The sequence below is a fragment of the Xyrauchen texanus genome, chromosome 5 (genome assembly GCF_025860055.1).
Source record: "Xyrauchen texanus isolate HMW12.3.18 chromosome 5, RBS_HiC_50CHRs, whole genome shotgun sequence".
In the NCBI taxonomy this organism is placed as follows: Eukaryota; Metazoa; Chordata; class Actinopteri; order Cypriniformes; family Catostomidae; genus Xyrauchen; species Xyrauchen texanus.
In genome coordinates, this window is record NC_068280.1 from 47,095,669 (window position 1) to 47,117,708 (window position 22,040).

At 38.1% G+C, this 22,040-nt stretch overlaps 1 protein-coding gene across 1 annotated transcript in view; it reads right to left on the reverse strand.

Annotated features, from left to right (window-relative positions):
- Positions 1–22,040, reverse strand: part of LOC127643565 (receptor tyrosine-protein kinase erbB-4-like) — a 127,198-nt gene that overhangs the window by 30,330 nt on the left and 74,828 nt on the right. The window contains exons 10-18 of the mRNA XM_052126349.1: positions 21,317–21,390; positions 20,532–20,622; positions 16,452–16,651; positions 11,677–11,809; positions 7,653–7,746; positions 7,286–7,440; positions 3,954–3,998; positions 3,398–3,530; positions 210–332 (exon numbers count right to left, since the gene is read on the reverse strand). Coding sequence (XP_051982309.1) covers positions 210–332; positions 3,398–3,530; positions 3,954–3,998; positions 7,286–7,440; positions 7,653–7,746; positions 11,677–11,809; positions 16,452–16,651; positions 20,532–20,622; positions 21,317–21,390 — 1,048 coding nt within the window. The remainder of the gene's footprint in view (positions 1–209; positions 333–3,397; positions 3,531–3,953; positions 3,999–7,285; positions 7,441–7,652; positions 7,747–11,676; positions 11,810–16,451; positions 16,652–20,531; positions 20,623–21,316; positions 21,391–22,040) is intronic.

Below are 22,040 nucleotides of genomic sequence, written 5' to 3' on the forward strand. Positions count from 1 at the left end.
TTAGTATGATTTATAAGCTGTTTTCCTCATGGGGACCGACAAAATGTCCCCACAAGGTCAAACATTTCAGGTTTTACTATCCTTATGGGGACATTTGGTCCCCACAAAGTGATAAATACACACTCACACACACACACACACACACACACACACACACACACACACACACACACACACACACACACAAATAATCAGCCTGAATGTAGTACCTTATAAACAGTACCAAATGCACCAGTTCCCAGGATCTTGACCCTCTTAAGCTCAGTTTCCTTCAATATACGTAGTTGAGCCTGGTTAGGTGCTGTACCACTGGGTGTCAATGGCTCCACCAACTGCTTAAACAACCAAGTCTTAGATCAGTCACAACTCCTTAAAAAAGACAGATGACCCAAATAGGAAAATTAAGTCTTTATTAACTCACCCATATGTTGTTAGACAGAATGTTAGATGCTGACAGCCTCAGTCCCCATTCACTTTCATTGCATGTTTCTTCCATACAATGAAAGTGAATATTGAATGAGGATGTCATTCTGCCAAACAACTCCCTTTGTGTTCCATGGAAGAATAAAATCATATGGGTTTGGAACAACACAAGGGTGAGCAAATGATGACTGAATTTTTATTTTTGGTCAACTATCCCTTTAAAGAAACATCAAAAAACTTGCAAAAAATCCAAACCAAGCTCATAAAAGATTCATATGGGCAGATTTTTGGTACGGAGTCTGTTAATGCAGGAAATTCAGAGCCCCGAAAGGATGGGAAAAAAAATAAGCTATTAGATGTTTCTGGACATTTTGAGAGTAAACAGTTGGGAAGGGAGCCGAGCTGGAAAAGATGAGAGTGGAAGAAAGGAGGGAAAGATTGAGAGGGATGTATAGAGACATAATTGCTAAATCCAATGTGGCATTTGTAGTTTCATTAGGGCTGGAGAGCTGGCTTGAAAGAAAAACAGTGCGTGTAGGTTTGTGTTTGTGTTTGTGTGTGTGGCATTCTTGGACATATTCAGTTATTGCAGACTGTGTAAGGAAAGAACCAAATGTATTTCAGCCATTATGTGAGTTAGTAAATTGTTTTTTAATTGTAACAAAGGAATGTAAAGGGTTAGTTCACCCCGAAATGCTTCTTCTGAGGATCAAAAAAGGAGAAGTTTAGCTAATACTGATTCTGTCAAGCTCCAAAACTTACAAAAAAGCAATTCTCAGTCTTCTGAAGACATACGATAGCTTTGTGTGAGGAATAGAGCAAAATTCAAGCCATTATTCACTGATAATCTTCCCCTCCATCATAGCTCTCAAAGAAAAGTTTGTGCATATACAGATATGATACAATGTCAAGATTCAGTGTGCAAAGTTTGATGTCATTCAAAGCCAAACGCCATCAAGTGAGCATTCAGCTAAACCTCTCATCATGTGTTCCATTGAAGAAAGAAATCATATTGGTTTGGATCAACATGGGATGAGTAAATAATAAGGTAACCAGAGGTGGGTTTTTCCATGTAATACGTTTACTAAAATAAATTGCTTTGGGTGAAAATGTTTGATGAATGACATAAAATTAAACAAAACAAAAAGCAAATGTTATGTTCTGCTGTGCATTCTAATACAATGGTATTCTTTAGGAAATTCCTGCCTTTTATACTTCCAAATATGGCTGAGAATGTTGTTTAAATTGTGGAAAAACTCTTTTGGCTCTAAAAACATGGTTCTCATTTATGAGAAGAAAAAAGAAGAAAAAAAAAAAGTGATCTTATATAACACCCTATATACTGTATATAGTACAGCCAGCCCACTCTGAATTTTCTATATTAGGTAATGGAGCAGGCAGTTTTATGGTGACATTTTAACAATCAGTACACTTGTATATTTGGTTTTCCGTTATTTATTACTAACCGTTAAGTTAAGTGACCAATCACAGCACAAAATGAAAGACTAGCACTTAATTTTATGAAAATGTAGACTAAACAGATGCAATAAGGAGTTGTCCGTCTTTATGGTGCTAAAACTCAGTATTTAGATTGAGCATTAGAGGGAGCTGTCCATGTAGGTGGTGCTGAAACGCATCAGAGGAACATCTATCAAATAGAATATAATTTTTACAACAGATTTGTGTAAAAGGACAATGTACTGTTCTGTATTGATAGAGATTATAGTGGAATTAATGGAATGCTCAGTGTTAATCACAACTTGATCAACAGTATCTGTGGAATTTCAACTCATTTACAGTTTACTGTAAAGTACAATGGAAGTCAATGGGACAAGGCAATTCGAAGGGTCATAAAGCATACATGCTCAGGTCATATTTTTATGGCACTTATATAAATTCTTCCACACAAAAATGTGTGTTATTTAAGCTTTAAAATTGCCTAAATCATCCTTTTAGTGGTGGGACTACTTTTCTTGATGGATGAGCTTCTGGTGTGTTATTAACATGGTTCACCTGAATGAATTTGTCTAGATGTAAACAGTCCCTTTCTGGTAATCTTGCAAGCATCATGCGAAAGTTACATGTTTATGACATGAGTTGAAAAACTGCACATAACTTTGCACACACAAACAATATATTTTAACAGCATTTATTCATCTTGGTTAATGTTCATTTATAAAAATGCAATTGTTTATTGTTAGTTCCTGTAAGTTACATAATGCATTAACTAATGTTAACATATGCAACTTTTAAAATTGTATTGGTATTTTAACAAATACAACCTTAATCAAAGGTGTAACCATTTACTTCAATGCAGTGTTTTTCCCCATAGACTTCCATTGTAAATGCATTACTATGAACACTATTTTTGTTTGTTTTTACTAAATAATCGATGAGTATAAATTATTTTAAGTGGTAAACAGCAGCATCCGACTAATGCATGATTTTTGAGAAACACTCGCTGGTCTAGCTCTCTCCTTCTCCTGTTCTTGTTGGCACAATCACATCACTTTCTACTTAAACAGAGGCCTCAAGTTTGTTAAAACTGTTTTCAGGATTCTGGTGTGTGACTGCCTCTGTCAGTTTTTGGATACAGGACATCTTCTCAGGCTGACAGCTGTCTATAACACTGATGCTCCACCTGCAAATTATCCAAACCAGCATTGACAGCCCATGTTTTTTTAATAGGCTGCCCAGTTATTCAGGGGAACAGGGCTATGCATTAACCCAACAAACCTTCCATGCATTTAAGGAAGGCCCTCCTCTGAATACTTTATATGCTGTGAGCTGGGGAATTTTGATGTCCAACACTTACCGAAAAAACAAAACTAATAGAAAAGCAGAGGGAAGGTAAGGAATGCAATGAGATGTAAATGTATGAAAATGTAAGATATGATATCACAATGTATGAAATGCTTCTGTTTTAGGTTATAGTTACCTGTATATAAGGTATAGGAGTACAAACGGCTCTCACCTCTGTTTCCAGGAAGCGGCGTAAAGTTCTCTTTTTCTTAATGCTCTTTCGGCGGACATAAACGGCCACACCGAGAGCAATAACAACCATCACAAAGAGAGTCCCGATTAACCCAGCAGCAATCAGAGGAGTCCTGGATGATATGTGATAGATTAACAAGTAGTTAGAAAGCCGTCATCAGGGTTGTATAACTGATTTTATAAGTCGCAACTGTTTGTGGAATGTTTTTAACCTAATTAGCCATGATTTAATAAAGTCTTTTTCAATTTTATACCCTACTTTGATTGCCTTGGACATCTAGGTATTAAGTGTTTCCAGTTAAAAAATAATGTGTCTGTCCACAATGAACCACTGCCATATATTATATATACAATATTATATTATATATACAATGCACATATTTGATGTTTAATAAACTATACATGTGGAGCAAGATTTTAGACTAATGAGATTTCACTGTGGTCGGGGCTATCTGGTTAAGACAAGGTATGATAGTTTAAATGCAACATGTTTAATGACTGGGGCAGGGTATTAGATTTAGATTGTAGACTCTTACCTGTCCAACATACCAACACAATCTTGTACTCGGGGTCCAGTGCAACTATAACACAGAAAGTCACATCTAAGCTAGATTTGCATTTCCCCAAATAAAATATCAGTGTTTGCAAGGCAGTTATCGGTTTATGGTCACAACATTGCGAGAATGCCTATGCACTCTTAAGGCGGCTATATCTGAATCAGAATGAGCTTTATTGCCAAGTATGCTTACACAGACAAGGAATTTGTCATTGTGACAGAGGCTTCCAGTGCAAAGAGAACACAACCATATATACGTAATGTGCATACAAACATAAACATTTAATCATGTATGCGTAGAGTGACATAAAAAAATATATAACAGATAAAAAAGTGAAATATAAAATAGAGCAATAATGTTGTTTGAATATTTTATATACAGATATACAGTTATGTGCAGGTGATGTAATGTATTGAGGAAGAGGTAGGATATGTTAAATAATATAAATGAAATATGGATATACTGTAAGTAGGAATGGATTGATTGAACATTGCACATTGTTCTATTGACAAAAAGGAAAGTATTTGGGGGCAGTTTTAAGTGTTCATGAGGTGGATGACCTGAGGGAAAAAAAACTGTTCCTGTGCCTGTTCTGTAGCGCCGGCCAGAGGTTAACTATCCCAAGATTTTGGCGGGAACCGACTGAACACTCAAGCAACTGCTACTTCTGCATGGAGGACCCTTCCCTAAGTCGGACTGGCAAGAATCCACCTGCTATCACGGACCTTCCTTCATCCATCGCCCCGGTGCCACACTTCCATGAGCTCCCCGTATCCACTCCTGTGGATAGAGAGCAGCTGTCTTTAGAAGAGAGCAGCAAGCCAGAGAGCGAGGAAGACATTGTAGATCTAGATGACAATTTAAGAGGTGGAGCTGAGGAAAGAAACCCATACTTCCCCAATCAAAAAGACCTCAACGACTTGATTAGAGATCTTGGTCTCACCAAGTCTAATGCCAAGGTTTTGACATCTAGGCTCAAGCAGTGGAACTTGTTTGATGAAAGTGTGCAAGTCTCAGATCAGAGGAAGCGTTATCAACCTTTTTCCAGCTTCTTCACCTGTCAAGATGGGCTCTGCTTCTGCCACAATGTGACCAGTCTGTTTGAGGTAATCGGCCTGTAAATCGCCTGTAACCAGAATGAGTGGTGCCTCTTCATTGACAGCTCATCCAGGAGCCTCAAAGCCGTGCTGCTCCATGATGGTAACAAGTACCCGCCTCTTCCCCTGGCTCAATCGGTGCACCTCAAAGAGGATTACAACAGCATCAAGACCTTGCTGGATTCCTTGAAGTATGATGAGTACAGCTGGGAGGTCATAGGAGACTTAAAAATGGTGGTATTCCTGATGGGTCTCCAAGGCGGTTTAACCAAGTTTCCCTGCTATAGTTTCCTTTGGGACAGCAGTGACAACAAGGTGCACTACCACAGGTGGGACTGGCCACAGCGGACCGAGTTCTCTGTGGGGAGAAACAACATCAAGTGAGAGCCACTAGTGCCCCCCGGAAGGTGCTGATGCGACCACTGTACATCAAATTGGGTCAGATGAAACAATTTGTCAGAGCTCTAGATAAGGAGTCAGTAGCCTTCAAATACCTTCAAAACTTCTTACATAAGCTGTCTGATGTAAAGGTCAATGCCGGTGTCTTCGTCGGACTACAGATAAAGAAAATCCTGGAGTGCAATGAATTCCCCAAGCTCAATTGCAAGGAGAAAGCAGCTTGGAACAGCTTTGTCGCAGTGGTTTGGGGCTTCCTGGGCAATCAGCCAAAAACTATGTGGAGCTTGTTGAGACTCTGGTGAAGAACTACAGCAAAATGGGCTTTAGGATGTCCCTCAAAGTTCATTTCCTTGATGCTCAACTTGATTAATTCAAGGAGAAAATGGGAGCGTACTCAGAGGTGCAAGGCCCCCTGACAGAAAACTACTCACTTCTAAATCTTTTGTAGTAATTTTTGTATTACTTTAGGTAACAAAAAAAAAATGTCCTGGTCACTCACTTCCCACATTTGCATCTTCTAACACGCTTGTACAGCACCCCTGCTCCTCCAACTAAAATGTCCAACAGAACATCCAAATAATAAAAAAACGGGAAAAGATTTTCTGGCATGTGGTGCAGAATATTAAGCAGAAACAAATGTCTAAACACAGGACAAACAAACAAAAACAGCAAAAGTACTGGAAAGCTCTATACCGAGGCGGCCATACGCAGCGCCATCATTGTATACTGCCTTTATACTATATGGTTACATACATTAGAAAAAGAAAAGACCAATCACAATTTAGTATGCACATAGATGTTGGAAAGAAGACCGATCAATCATCAGTATGCAAATATTGGAATAATGCCATCACTGTCAGTTACATATGAAATTTGGTCTATGGGAGATATCAAACTTTAATCTTAAACTTCTTTAAAAGTGTAACATTTAAAAATATCAAAACAGATATACAGTTAAAGGAAAAGGTCGCCCAAAAATGTAAATTCACAATCTAGTCACCTTCATGATGTACTAAACCCATATGGCTTTCTTATTTATGTAGCATACAAAAGGAGATGTTTCAATTAATATCTCTGGCCGTATTCAGGCCACATCCTCACTAGCATGTTTAATTTGAAAACGCATCTTTTTCTCTATGTTCTGGCCTTACGTCCACAGTGAGACAACGTTTTTGACAGCGAAAACTGAGCATCCAAAACATCCAGTGAACAGCAGTTCTGTGGGTGGAAATGCCTTGTTGATGAGAGAGATCAACAGAGAATGGCCAGACTGATTCAAACTTATAAAGTCTACGGTAACTCACATAACCGCTCTGTACAACTGTGGTGAGAAGAAAGGCATCTCAGGATACTATTCTGAGATGCGGGTTGGCACTGTTTTGGCGGCACAAAGATGGCTTACACAATATTAGGCAAGTGGCTTTAATGTTGTTGCTGATCGGTGTAAATAATAGTCTTAAACATTCATTTCAAATCAGGCATAACTGCCCCCTGACAGAACACGATTAGAATAATGGAGAAAATCAAACTAAATACATTAAATTGAACTATTAAGCTAAAAAATGATTACCTTTTTTCAGATTTGTGAGTAATGTACATATAACTATAAACCTACATATGTAGAGTGACTCTGTTTGCTCTCAAATCCCTCTGGCTCATGCATCGAAGGCTGAATGCAGTAACCAAGATGGCTTTACCCACATGGGCAATTAGTTTACTACTGTGAGCCTATTGTGCTTGATAGATTTAAACAATTATAGGAGGAAAAGCATCTTGCAAATACATTTAAGTGCAAACACAATCAAACAGTCTTACCCCTGGGTGCAGTTGGGGTGGCAGGGATGACACTCATTGTTGGTCTCAGCATATTTGAAGATAAAGCTGTTTGCTCCCTGAAGACCATCAGGGCATTTATCCACACAGTTGGGCCCATCTTTGAGATGCAGACACTTTGTACAGTGGTCTGGACCCTATAAGAGGACAGAGAGAAAGAAACAGAAAAGGAAAGACAGTGAAGCTAAAGACACATATGATGTTTAAAGCACTATAACTACAGAAAGTGGGATATAAACATTTGTTTTGTTAAACATGTATAGTCACATATTTCATTTTTGGGAGTGGGGGATAGGTAACCCCCAATAGTCAAAACAAGCAAGTACAGTACAACTGATATAGCTCTTACCGGGCCATGGCAGGTCAAACTTTTATCCCCTGTCTTTTCACACTGGCTGTCACACTCCACACAAACAGAGCCATTGGCAAACTCCCGAACATCTCTAGAATGGATGGACAACAACAGCTTTATGATCATGTAGCTCAATTGGTAGAGTTTGGTGATGGCAACATCAAGGTCATGGGCTTAATTCCCAGGGAGTGCGCATTTTGTATACCTAGAATGTTTCCATTTTAGGAGTGTGTCTGCATGGCATCAAATACTGTATCTTCTATATCTAAATACATACTAGTGGCTATTCTAAGTCTAAATCTGGGTCCATTAATATTAATAGGGATAGTACAATGAAAAATGAAAATTCTATTATTATTGCCATCCCAAATTACTATTAACCCATAATGCCATCCCAGATGTGCATCTTTCTTCTGTTGAACACACACATATATTTTTAAAAGAAAAGCTCTATAGGTCCATACAATGCAAGTCAACAGGGTCCAAAACTGAGGTGCATTCCGAAAGACACCTTCATTTTTTCTCACATTCTGATATGTTGCAACATTATGCTAAAATCATTTAAATAATTTTTTTTTTTCACATTAATCTACACTCATAACGACAAAGCAAAAAACTATTTTATTAAAAAGAAAAAAACTGAAATATCACATTGACATAAGTATTCAAACCCTTAACTCAGTACTTAGTTGAAGCACCTTTGGTAGTGATTACAGCCTCAACTCTTTTTTGGGTATGATGCGACAAGCTTTGCACACCTGGATTTTGGAATTTTCTGCCATTCTTCTCTGCAGATCTGCTCAAGCTCTGTCAGGTTGGATGGGGACAGTCATTTTCGGGTCTCTCCAGAGATGTTTGATTGTGTTCAAGTCTGGGCTCTGGCTGGGGCACTCAAGGACATTCACAGAGTTATCCCTAAGTCACACTTGTGTTGCCTTAGCTGTGTGCTTAGGGTTACTGTCCTGTTGGAAGGTGAACATTCAGCCCAATCTGAGGCCCTGAGCGATATGGACCAGGTTTTAAGGATATCTCTACATTTTGCTGCATTCAGCTTTCTTTCAATCCTGACCAGTCCCCCAGTCCCTGCTGCTAAAAAAACAAAACCACAGCATGATGCTACCACCACCATCCTTCACCGTTGGGATTGTAATGCGCAGGTGATTAGCGGTGCTTTGTTTCCTCCAGACATGACGTTTCGAATTAATGCCAAACAGATCAGATAATCTTGCTTCTCACAGTCTGAGAGTCCTTTCGGCTTTCATGTGTCTTACACTGAGGAGAGGCTTCCTTCTGACCACTCTGCCATAAAGACCAGCTCGGTGGAGTGTTGCTGTGATGGTCCCATCTCAACACGTGATCTCTGGAGCTCAACCAGAGTGACCATTGGGTTCTTCTCCCCCGATTGCTCAGTTTGGCCAGGCGGCCAGCTCTAGGAAGAGTCCTGGATGTTCCAAACATCTTTTATTTAAGAATTATGGAGAACACTGAATCCTATCTCTGAGCTCTGCAGGCAGTTCCTTTGACCTCATGGCTTAGTTTGCATTTTCAGCAGTGAGACCTTATATAGACAGGGTTGTGCCTTTCCAAATCATGTCCAATCAATTGCATTTTCCACAGATGGACTAAAAAAATTTTAGAAACATCTCAAAGATGATCCAGGAAAATGGGATGCACTTGAGCTAAATTTCATGCAAAGAAGTGTCATAGCAAAGAGTATGAATATTTATGTCAACGTGATATTTCAGTTTTTTATTTTTAATACATTTGCAAAATTATAATAAATCTAGTTTTTGCTTTGTCATTATGAGGTATGGAGTGTAAAATGATATGAAAAATACTATAATTTAAAGCATTTTAGCATAAGGCTGCAACATAACAAAATGTGATAAAAATGAAGGGGTCTGGATACTCTCTGAATGCACTGTATACAGGCAGAATAAAAGTAATCGATAGGTGTGGGTGAGAAACATAGCAATAGTCCTTTTTTACTATAAATCTACTTTCAAACATCCCTCTTATGCGCATTTACAAGCGGGTGAGTAAATGATGAGAGAATTTTAATTTTTGGGATAACTATTCCCTTAACTACAGTAAACAGACAAACAAGAAAATCCATGCGGGTGGAAACAATTTAAGGAGCTATATTTATTGCTTTCTTGAATTTCTACAGCAGCTGATGATTAGAGTAGTAGTATAGTCTGTCCAGTCCAAAGAAAGAAGCTTCTATAAAAGAAAGCAAACCTCTAGCCAATACATGTATGTGGAATCAAAGCGCAACATGCAAATGTTTATCCCACACTGAACTCCACTTAGCCAATAAATTAGTCTCTAATCTTTTTTTGTTTTTGTTTATTATTTATTCATTTTTCTTGTTTTTTGGTTCATCTAAAAAAATATTATAGACCTACACAACTTAATGGACGACATTTGCTACTTGAACTGGTTGGATGAGCATAAATTGCTAATGTATCAATATCAGTTTAACCGTCATTGTGTGACTTTTTAGATAAATTATTAGTGTATAAAGTTGTTGTCTACAGGCTTAAACCTTAAAAGTCCCTACTTTGAATTTTTTTCCCCCTGTTTCACACATATTGTTTTTTCTATTTTAACAAGCTAACTAGCTATTTTCCTTAAGCTAATCTTTTTACTGTTCCTTTTTAAATATGTTACAGACAATTTTATGATTATTTAATAATTTACAATGATTTAATTGTAATACAGACAATTTTATGATTATTTAATTTTCTTTTTATTCAGAATGAGCAGTTCGCTTAACTCATTAGCCTAACATGTCTATTGTTAGCATGTAGCTAGCTTTTCTCTTTTTTTGACAAAGAAATCATTGGTGACCCTTTGTAATTAGGTTTTAAAATTAGTTAAGAACAGTGCCATGATTTTTTTTTTGAATGAGTAATAATAATAAATACTTAACTAATTTCTTTGCTTTCTGAGTATTTAACAATTTTCTTCCAAAAAAACATATAGACTGAAAACTGCTAGAAATGTATATTGTAGTATACGTATATGTAATATATTATATTGTTTTTCTTGCATTTACATAACATTAAAGTAATGCTACAGGTTCAACACAGTTTAAGATCAATTGCTATTTTTTGGCTTACCACAATGTAGTAATTTCGACTCATCCCTCATTATTTTTTAAATCAAAAATCAAAGTTACTGTAAGGCACTTACAATGTAAGTGCATGGGGCCAGTCCATAAACGTTAAAATATACACCGTTTTAAACGCATAGCACAAGACGGAAACATTATACATGTTAACATGATTTTTGTGTACTAAAAATAGGCATTTACCAGATGACATGGTAGTTCATGAAAGTTTTCTAATGCATCTAATATTACTGTAAAGTGTTACCAAATAAGTTTTAACAGGTGTTAAAGCTGACTAGATATTTGTGTAATTAAAACATTAACATGTCTTTTGTGTTGTCCTGAGATCCCTCGTCAGATTGCACACATCACTCTGCAAACAAACAATTTCATATCAGACTCTGGCACACTAATTTCGACACATATTTATAACTGATTTTTAAAAGAAAAATAAATATATGTACTTCCATGTGCAAACACAGGCCTAGCATGAGATGTTCTACATTAATTTTGTCTGTTCTTTTCAAAGCCTGTTTTCATGTCTCTAAAAACTTTTTTCTTTTCATTCTGCCAGAAAACCATGAGGGTTGCTCTGTTCTTTTGAGTCATAAATAGCATTAAAAGCATTCTGATCCCTTGATCTTGAAAGTCTGATCACGGTAGCCATATTGCAGACATATCTTTAGACCTTGGGACTCATCTGAACCACTCTCCATTTATGAAGGAAAAAAAAACACATTTATAATGAGGCTACTGTAAACTTAAGGGGTTTAAGAGAAAGAAGAGTAAGAAGATGAAAAGGAGATGAACTTAAAACTAAATATACTTGGAATAAAAAGCTGTGTATGTAAGCCAACTTACACTGCATGCAAATGTACGTTTTGCATATCTTGCACACTTACTCACCCATAATATAAGTTACAGAACTTGACGCAGGTTCTTCCCCGGCTGAAGTATTTACATGAGAGACACTGGTCTGGACCCGGACCCCAACATCCTGCCTCTGAACACAACGAATCACAAACCATCTGCTCTTTAACTGCAAAAAAACCCCACACACACACAAAGAAGGTAAGAACTGAAATAATAATCAGTCATATGTATTATAAGTCACATAATTAGGATATCTCCATCCTGCAAGCATTGTTCCTTGCATGTACACTAATTACATTCATCTTGGCAGTCCAGTGCTGAAAATAGGCTCTCTGTCTGTTAAAATCTTTATTAGCCTCACAAATGTGACACAGGAAACATCTAATTCTAATAGCCTCTTCCCTGTTTTCAGGTATCTTCAATGATAGATTCTGAATATTTGTCTGTGTTTTACAATCAGGACAAAAAAACTCTGTTGGGTTAAAATTGTGGACAGGTATTAAATTAATCTGAAGTTTTGAAAAAATGCTAAAGGGTGATAGAATTTTATTTTTGGGTGTAATATCCCTTTAAGAAGACGTTTCATGGTAAACAGGATTTTCCTTGCTCTTCAAAAAATAAGAGTTTGATGTACTTTGCAGACATACTCTGACATTCCCTAGACAAGTCTAACATTCACAACATAACTAAAACTAAGCTGCAAAAAAATGTTCATTCAGAAATTATTATGGTAGTTACATTATATACACAGAGGATATTATAAAGAGAAGTCTTAAAGGTACAGTAGCAAAAATTATTTGTTTGTTAAGGGTCAAAGAGAGGGTGAAAAACATCTCGGGTTACTTAACTGTAACCCCTGTTCCCTGATAAAAGCGGAACAAGATGCTGCGCTGATTTAGCGCTTTGGGAACAACTTTAGGTGTGACCAGCTGTGAATATGTGTGCAACACGTCAATTAAATTGACCAGAATTTATAGCCTCTGCTGGTGACATCATTGGATGCACCTGTAGCAGGGCTATAAATAGATGCGTCACAGGTGCATCGCCAGGTATTTTGTCTGAAGAGCAGTCCTGGGGCATCCCAGTGCGGCAATGAAGCACAGCAACTCATTCCACTTTTATCAGGGAACAGGGGTTACAGTTAAATAACCCGAGATGTTCCCTGTCAGAAAGCTACATTTTAATGCTGCGCTGATTTAGTGCTTTGGGAACAAGAATATCCATACCACCGCACTGTGGATGTCCGGACCCTTACGGTTGTGTAGTTGTGCTCACAAGAGCGCGAGAGGTCTCAGACATGAGCTTGTGATGTTGACTCAAGGACACAAGCACCCGGAGTGTCATGAACATCCAAACTATAAAATCTTATGAATGTGTGCGGAGAGCACCAGCCTGCCGCATCATAAACATGCTGCAGAGGGACAACTCTAGCCAAGGCTTTAGAGGAGGCGACCCCTCTGGCAGAGTGAGCCCTTATACCTGCTGGCCAGGGCCAGGGCAATAGCATCCCTCACCCAATGCGACACAGTCTGCTTGGTGGCGGCCGCCCCCTGTTGCGGCCCCCATGGTAAAAGAATAGTTGCCCTGACTTACGCCACTGGCTAGTGCAGTGGACATAAGTCTGAAGGGCACAGACTTGACAAAGTCCGTGAAGTCTTTCCTGCTCCGGCGTTGTAAACGCCGGGGAGCAGAAGGCTTCGAGAGTGACTGGATGTACAGTCGAGAAAGGAAAAATTGCTTTAGCCATTCCTGGGGCAAAATCTAAGCAGGCTGGCAAGACAGACAGAGCCTGTATATCCCCAATTCTTTTTAGAGAAGTAATTGCCGTAAGAAAAACCATCTTGAGAGACAGAATTTTATCAGACTCTGACTCTAGAGGTTCGAAGGGGGTCTCAACAAGACCCTCAAGGTCTATTGCTAAATCCCATGAAGGGATCGTGGTCCTAGCAGGAGGTCTCCATGGCTCCAGGAATGAAGCGAGCGAGCAGAGGATGTCTCCCCAATGGCAGCCCGTCAATCAAGGCGTGGCAAGCCGATAGAGAGGCCATGTAAACCCTGAGAGTGGCGGGGCATGTGCCTGCTGACAATTTTTCCTGCAGAAAGTCCAGAACAGAAGCAATCTGGCAGTTAACTGGATCTGCATTATGTGCACTGCACCATCTTTCAAAGATATCCCGTTTATTGGTGCAACTTCTTCTAGTAGAGGGAGCCCTAGCACTTAGAATGGTCTCGATAACTTCTGGTAAAAGCCCAGTGTCCCTCAGTTGGTACCCTTCAGGGGCCAAACATGAAGGTTCCACAGCTCAGGCCGGGGATTAAATATTGTCCCCTGCATCTGGGACAGAAGGTCCCTCCTGTCCGGAATCGCCCAAGGCAAGCCGTCGAGGAGAGACATTATCTCCGAGAACCATACCCTGTTCGGCCAACACGGTGCTATCAGTAAGAGGCAAGACCCTTGCTGGCGAACTCTGGCCAAGACTCCAGGGAGCAGAGAAACCGGAGGAAACGCATACAGGCGCATTGTGGGCTATGTATGTGCCATCGCGTCCAGACCCATGGGGAAATAGAGGGGACATTGTGCTGTCTGTTGGCAGGCAAAGAGGTCCACTTCCGCTTTGTAATATCTCACCCAGATTTGTTCCACTACCTCGAGGTGGAGTTTCCACTCCCACGTCTGTATTTTCTGTCTGGACAGTAAATCTGCTCCCAACTGTGCTGATTGACAGGAGCTTGCCCTGGGCCCAAAGGAGAATCTGCTGTGCCAGTCTGTTGAGCTGGTGTGAATGTAGACCTCCTTGATGGTTTATGCAAGAGACTACTGCTGTGTTGCCCACCAGCACCAGGACATGGCAGCCTCTCAAATACTGGAGGAAGTATTTCAGAGCCAGAAATACCGTCATCAACTCGAGGCAGTTGATGTGCCAATCGAGTTGATGACCCTTCCATTCCCCTTGAGCTGGATAACCACTTAAGACCACACCCCAGCCCATCAGGAAGGCGTCTGTCGTTAACAATTTGTGATGGCAAGATGCACCTAGAGTGGGACCCAAACTGAGGAACCGGGGTCTGAACCACATAGAAAGGTAAGAAGCGACTCAGACCCAGAGAAAACAGGTGAGCTAAGACGATATCCCTTTGCTGAACTGCCAGTTCTTGTGACTGTGCTAGTATTAGCCAGTCGTCTATGTAATTCAGAATGCGGATGCCCCGGAGTCGCAAAGGAGCCAGTGCTGCATCCATGCATTTCATGAATGTGTGCGGTGATAGGGCTAGGCTGAATGGAAGAACCCGATATTGGAAAGCTTTGCCACCGAAAGCGAACCTCAGGAACTTCCTGTGTTGTGGCAGAATTTCTGTATGAAGATATGCATCCACGAGATTTATTGTGACCAACCAATCGTGATGTTGGATTTGAGACACGACCGTCTTGACAGTTAGCATCTTGAACTTGAACGCCCTGATTGAGCGATTCAATCCTCAAAGGTCTAAAACCGGACGAAACCCCCCACCCTTCTTGGAAACCAGGAAGTAGACAGTAGACATGCTTGTTCTGGTTTCACGGTAGTGGAGACCATGCCATTGAAACATGGAGAACGCCGATCAAACTGAATTCTGTAGCCTTTTTCTACTGTTCTTAGAACCCACATAGAACCACCTGGCAGTAGCTTCCGCGCTGCCAGGTTCTCTGAGATGGGTATCAATTTTGACACTTCCTGTTGAGGGAATGTCGAGTATTCCATGTCCTGGACTAAGGCAGGAAGCAACGGAACACCCAACATTTAGCTGGAAACCTCTAACTCCCGAAACACCAGAGGCGTCGGGAATGGAGAGGTTTCATGGGGGTATCGGGAAGGTACAGGTGAATGCTTCACGCACCCCTACACGAGGGGGGCTACCCCCACAAGGCTGGGCGCAAGACCATCAGGGTTTTTTCTTCTTAGAAATTACTGCCCTGAGGTCTTGCTTTGGGGGCTGCTGAGGGCAATGATGTCACCAGCAGAGGCTATAAATTCTGGTCAATTTCATTGACGTGTTGCACACATATTCACAGCTGGTCACACCTAAAGTTGTTCCCAAAGCGCTAAATCAGCGCAGCATCAAAGTGTAGCTTTTTCACAGGGAACAGTCCAGTAAACACATTTACAAAGATTTTTTTCTGCAAGATACCTCAAAGAACATGATAAAACAGATTTACACCTATGCGTTTAAGATTCTCACTTTGTGCAAATTGCATTACTGTGTATTATGTGCATGAAATGTGAAGTATGTAATTCCTGCAACACTAGCACCACCAAATAGAATTGCAAAAATAAACATGTTTTAAGAACATCTTTCCGAATACGCCCCTGACCTGCTATTGTCCAAACAGTCAGATAGTCCTGCCCCTAACTCACACCATTGGTTAAGAAATGTAGTTGGGGCCTGTTTACGTCAGTCGCTCAAAACGGGATAGAAGAAAGCATTTTAACACTAAAAAAGTTACATAATTCAGTTTTAATTGGCACTGTTTTTTTCACTGCAAGTACTTACGCAGTTGTAATTTGTGTTTAGAGTACATTGTATACTGTACAATATACGAAGTGTTTATTGTGTATTATGTCTATAATGGGTGTATTGTGGAATTGACAGCACTTGTGGCATAATGTTGACTACCTAAAAAAAGAATTATGACTTGATCTCTTGTTTATTGAAAAAAAATAAATAATAATAATAATACAAATTTGCGGTTACAGTGAGGCACTATCTTTTTCAAAACAAATCAGAACAGATGGAGGCAGAAATGATAGCCATGACTGTAAGACACTTACTACACTCTCTGGGGTCTCTGTTGTTTTTGATGAGCACTCTCTGGGTGCTTGTGCGAAACAGGCCCGTCCAGTTCACTGTATTGTAGAAGCAGAGTTGACTATTATTGGTGATGTAGACGTTACCTGCGCTGATCTCTCTCAAAGACTGGAACTGCAGTGAAGAGATCCAGCGCTGTTTCAGGATCAGCAGAGAAATACCACTAACAAAACAAAAAGATACAATTCTCAGAGTTAGTCGATGGCCCGGTTTATTTTTGGTATTATTTCCATGCTGTAAAATAACACAAGTTCTTGCAGGAACACATTGCGTTTGAGTGATCCAATCTCAAAACATTTGCTCCAAATCGGTTTTAATACGAGGTATATCAACAAAATGTACTCTATGGAAAACAAATTGTGCTCTCAACTTCAAATTTTTAATGCACTGTGAGGAAATAGACTTCACTCTGAAATGACAACAAATCTAAAAGGTACTATTTTAAGGTTCAGAATTTTTAACATTCAGAAATGTCCTCATTAACTACTTCTAAGTATCCCCTTGTTTCAAATGAGGACATTTCTGAATCTATTACTAAAAGAATATTTAAAATCATTTAGAGTACAAGTAAATCTGTGATAAGCTTTAACCCCCAAAAAATTGACTTTGAGAAAGTACTGTATGCTTGGGAGGATAACATATCATTGCCTATTCTCTGAAACACCAAAGCCACAATTCCTTTCAGTTTTAACTAGAGCAGAGGATTTCTGACCTCATTTTAACCTCATTTTTGTGTATAAGGTGAGGATATATAAAGGGTATATGGGTAGTAGGGTACAATGGGGCTAAAGGCCCTGTGGGGTAAAAGGCTCCTTTGATTTAATTTTTTCCCAAAACGCTAAATAGCAACAAAAACTACCACAGTACTTTCATAAACACTTGTTTGTCACCTTGCACAGCAAACTTTCCTGATCCATGAGACCATTGAGTGTGGTGTCTAAAGGTTGATTGTGAGGTCATTTGATCACATTTTTTTAAACGATGCAAATTTATGTAGATAATGGAATATTATTTCACACCAAAAACACTAAAAGGTCTGTCTATTATACAATATTTTGTGTTGTTCAGTAGGGGCCATGCATTAAAAGTCTAGGCCTTCAGTGTGATTCATGCCATTAAGAATGAATAAGACACCCTATGCCTTTGGGCATCATATATTATGCCGCAGCTAACTAATAATACCAATTGACATTTTAAAAACAAGTCAACTCACGAAAGCCAGAACTTGAAAGGACACTTAATGCTCATGCAAGCCTAATTTTAACTACAGCATGACTATTTTTTTAAATGAACGTCTCCCGAACAGACATTCAAAAATCATAATTTTTCATATTAATCTACCAAGGAGGTCTATAATACCTGGAAAAATCTTGCTTGCAATAATTTCATTTCGTCAGGGTACACGATTATGCTGCGTTCCATTCAAATTTGATGTGGGATATTCCTACTTGATAGCTCCGACCATAAATGCATTCCATTCCCCGATAATCAGAACTACAACGCTTCTGTTAGCTTAGCAGGGGTTTGACTCTCATTAGAGATGTCTCCTAGCAACCCAACTGATAAACAATGCTGCAGCGCTCGCATTTGTGCTTCAGGTGTGTTTTATGTTTTATCCACCTATTTCTGTCATGTGGACTTTCTGTCATGTTACTTAATAAAGTGAATGTTTATCTCTTACTTTGTATATCTCCCTAAGTGTCGACATGTTTGTGTGACATCATGCCGATATCTGAGTTGAGAATTTATGCACGGGCCTACAAGTTGTAATTCTGAATTCAAGCTGCATTACATTGCACTTTTCCTGGTAGGAAGTTGTAAAATCTGAAAATCTGCACTTATCAATTAGCTTGAAGTGAAAATCAGTCCTCCTTTCATGATTAGTAAATCACGCAATCACAAGGTCATGCAGAACATCTCGTGTTTTTAAATCCACAAGGATCTCTTTCTCAATGGTGATAGCGGCAGTTATGACAAGCTCGTGCCCTTCGCTTGCAAATTACATTACTTAAAGCGTGATTGCGTCACTCAAGGCCAGCTAGAAGGCCTTGACCTGGACATATCCTAAAATCACACCCACCAAGAATAAATAAATCAATCTGATTGGCTGATGAATCTGACAATCTGACTTCAGTTGCCATTTATTTGCACTGTTGAGGGATTCTGTGGAAATTCTGAAGGCCTGACGTGGTGGAGCTCAAACTCACACGCTGCTTCGGGATTTGATTTTTTTTATTTATTATTTATTTTTTTTTTTTTGCTTTAATCAATATAACATGACAGTCAAACCAACTGAAAGCACAAGAAATAAATCAAATAAAAAATAACTAGAAAACTAACAAAAAGTTACATCGACAATATACAGAATTCAAAAAGGCTATACATTATACAATATACAATGCATATAATATTAAGATCCAAAAGGGAATATTCAAGGCTTTATAAAAGTTAATACTTTTTAGCGCTTAACTGTTTTTTACTCCAGTTAACATATTAAAGTCATATTTAACTTCTATTTTGAAGTGTGTGAAGTTTGGTTTCTGTGACGACCGTTTACATTTATGAATAAAAAGAAATTCCATAAATCAATAATAAATGTATAATACACCATGATATATGTTCAATTTTACCACCAAAATAAAACAAAATATCCTCTTTCCTTAAATGCATATCAATACCCATATTCATCTTCATAAAATATTTTAAATCACACCAGAACATTTTTTGTATAGATACAATAAAAAAAAGGTGTACAATGCTTTCAATTTCAAAGTTACAAAAAGCACATTTCAAATCAATATCTTTCCTAAATCTTGCAATGACTTGTTTAACAGGGTAAATCCTGTGAATAATCTTAAACAAGACCTCACAAATCTCATTGGTGACACAATTTTAAAGGTTTCTTCCAAATTCATATTTTGAAATTGTTTTTGGCTGATGGAGCTGCACAATTTTTACAGATTGTCCTAAGATAGCAGTTATACATTTTTCTGTAATAATTATACCTTCCAACATCGGGGATGTGATTTGTCACACTTCTACTACTATCAAGGAATAAATTCTGACTGGGTAAACTTTTAGTTTTTCTCTATTTGTTTGTAGATTAATTAAGAGTGTAAAGAAATTTAAAATACATAGGCAAAAAGGTCATTGAGAATGAAAGGATGAAAATATTTATTTATTAAGAAAATATTTAAGGGATTTGAGTTTACCCATTGGTTGTTGATTGAATTGTGAAAATAAGGGTGTTGCGTAGTGGAACAGAAGCAGATGTGAATGATACATAAATGGCAGTGGACACACACACCCCTCCCACCATGCTGCTCCAGTCAAAGCTAGTTATAGGTGAAATTGAGCAGCGATCTCAATACATTTCGGATCAAAATGACAACATAAACACATGAGCACATCGCTGTCTTTGCTTACGAAGAGGCTCTAGCCGTTGAAAAAGCAGTTGATTAGCAGTTGATTGATACTTGGATTAAATCCAAAATCTACCGACAATCTTGTCAGAGGATGATAAACAATTCCTCTTTTCAAAATTGTATTGAATTTTGCATGAATATGAATGCATTTTAAAGCGATTTTCTATGTAAACATTCGCAAGATATCATGATTTTGTTAAGATACCACGTCAAGATAAAAGAACTTCAACTTTTAAAACCTGTCTCAAGACACCTGAATTGCTGTTCTCATTATCTCATGTAGGATTGCTATTTTACATGTCATTTTAACTTAAAAATAACTTAAATTGTTAAAAACGTGTCTAGCGACACCCATGTTAAGTTTATTATTAGTTGTGCTTTCTCTTGCTCCATTTAGCGCAAGGACATATTTGGTCTGAGCAGCTACTTACAGTATATGTTCATGTAAATGTTTACAATGTATTATGAAGAAGTAAAAAACAAACAAACAAAATAGACTAATTTACAGGGCACTGAGTCATAGCTTTACATCCAACAAACAGAGATGTTGGAACTGTTAATGAATTTAAATCAATGACAATCAATCTTGAATTCCTAACAAAGTTTGAGATAATTCACCTGTAAAGTGTTCGTCCTCCGATGGTGGCAAGATTTGAGAAAACACCAAGATCCGTCATATTTTCCGGCCAAGACTGGATGTTCAAGAAACCTTTAAGAACAATTGAAGAATAGGAAAAACATATTCAGCTTTTGCTCTGTTCATACTTGCATTTAACTACCAAATTGAGTACCAACTTATAAACAAGAAGAGATAGTTACTATGACAGCAGACGGGTCGGTATAATACAATGAGTCCAATGAGGACTGTAATATTTTACTGCATATCTAACAGATCAAAACAAGGCCATTAAATTGTATTGAAAGTATATTAAGGAAATGATTGTGGTAATTAAAAGAACGAGTTTCATTATCATCAAGCATGATTTCTTAATATGCACAATGTTTTAATTATTAATTCTGTTGTCTCGGATCGGTTAAAAATGTGTAAACGGAGGTTACGTCAATTGTGCTCCAGAGAGCAGTCAACACAGTTTTCTTATTGCTCGAGTTTTCATTATGTAAATGTTGTTTTGCAGCTTCACTCCATTAGCTATTTGGCACAATAATAAGACCATGTTTAATATGACAAAAGGCTTTTAACAAGAGTCATAGTTCATTCCTTTGAGGCTTTATAAACAAATACATTTCGCAGACCGCATAAAGACAAGGATTCAAGACAAAGAATATTATGGATCTAAATGGATAAAACTCAATGTATGAAGAAATAAAGAAAGGTAATGGTTTTACACAAGGCTAAACAGGTTTAATGGGTTGTCATATGATGGATGGGGAATGTAGCTTACCTGTGATCTCTCTAACTGTGCGGAATACATTTAGCCGATTAGGGTCCAGGGCTTTGATACCATGAAACATATCCCTGTTATAAACAAGATAAAAAAACAAGCCAGATTTTAGTAAAAGAGGTGATATGGGCATATATTTTTTTTTTAAATCTAGACCTTTCTTGCTTAAGACCTAAAAGAGTTTTAGGTCAAGCTTTTATTAACTTATTTCCTAACACATTAAAGTCCCTTATTAAGAGACTTATTATTTAAACAATGTAAAGTAAAAAAATAAAAAAATAAAATAGGGCCAATACATAGAAACACACCTCAAACACACACACACACACACACACACATTGGTGCGGCTATCCTTATGTGGACTCTCCATAGACATAATAAATAATTATAAATGGTTATACTTATATAATTAGAAATTATGTGTTTAATTGCGATTAATTAATCGGCATACCATGTAATTCATTTGATAGTTTTTTTTTTATTGATTGACAGCCTAATATATATATATATACAGGTTTATACTGTATATATATTAGGATAGGTGTGTGTATGTTTCTATGTATAGGCCATATTTTTTCTTTATTTAAATGTATTTCTTTCAGACAGAAAACACTTAAAAAAAAACTGAACAGAATAAAATTAAGGCCTACCAATAGAAACACACCTAATACAAATTATATATATATATGTGTGTGTGTGTTTGTGTGTTTTCTTTTACTTCACT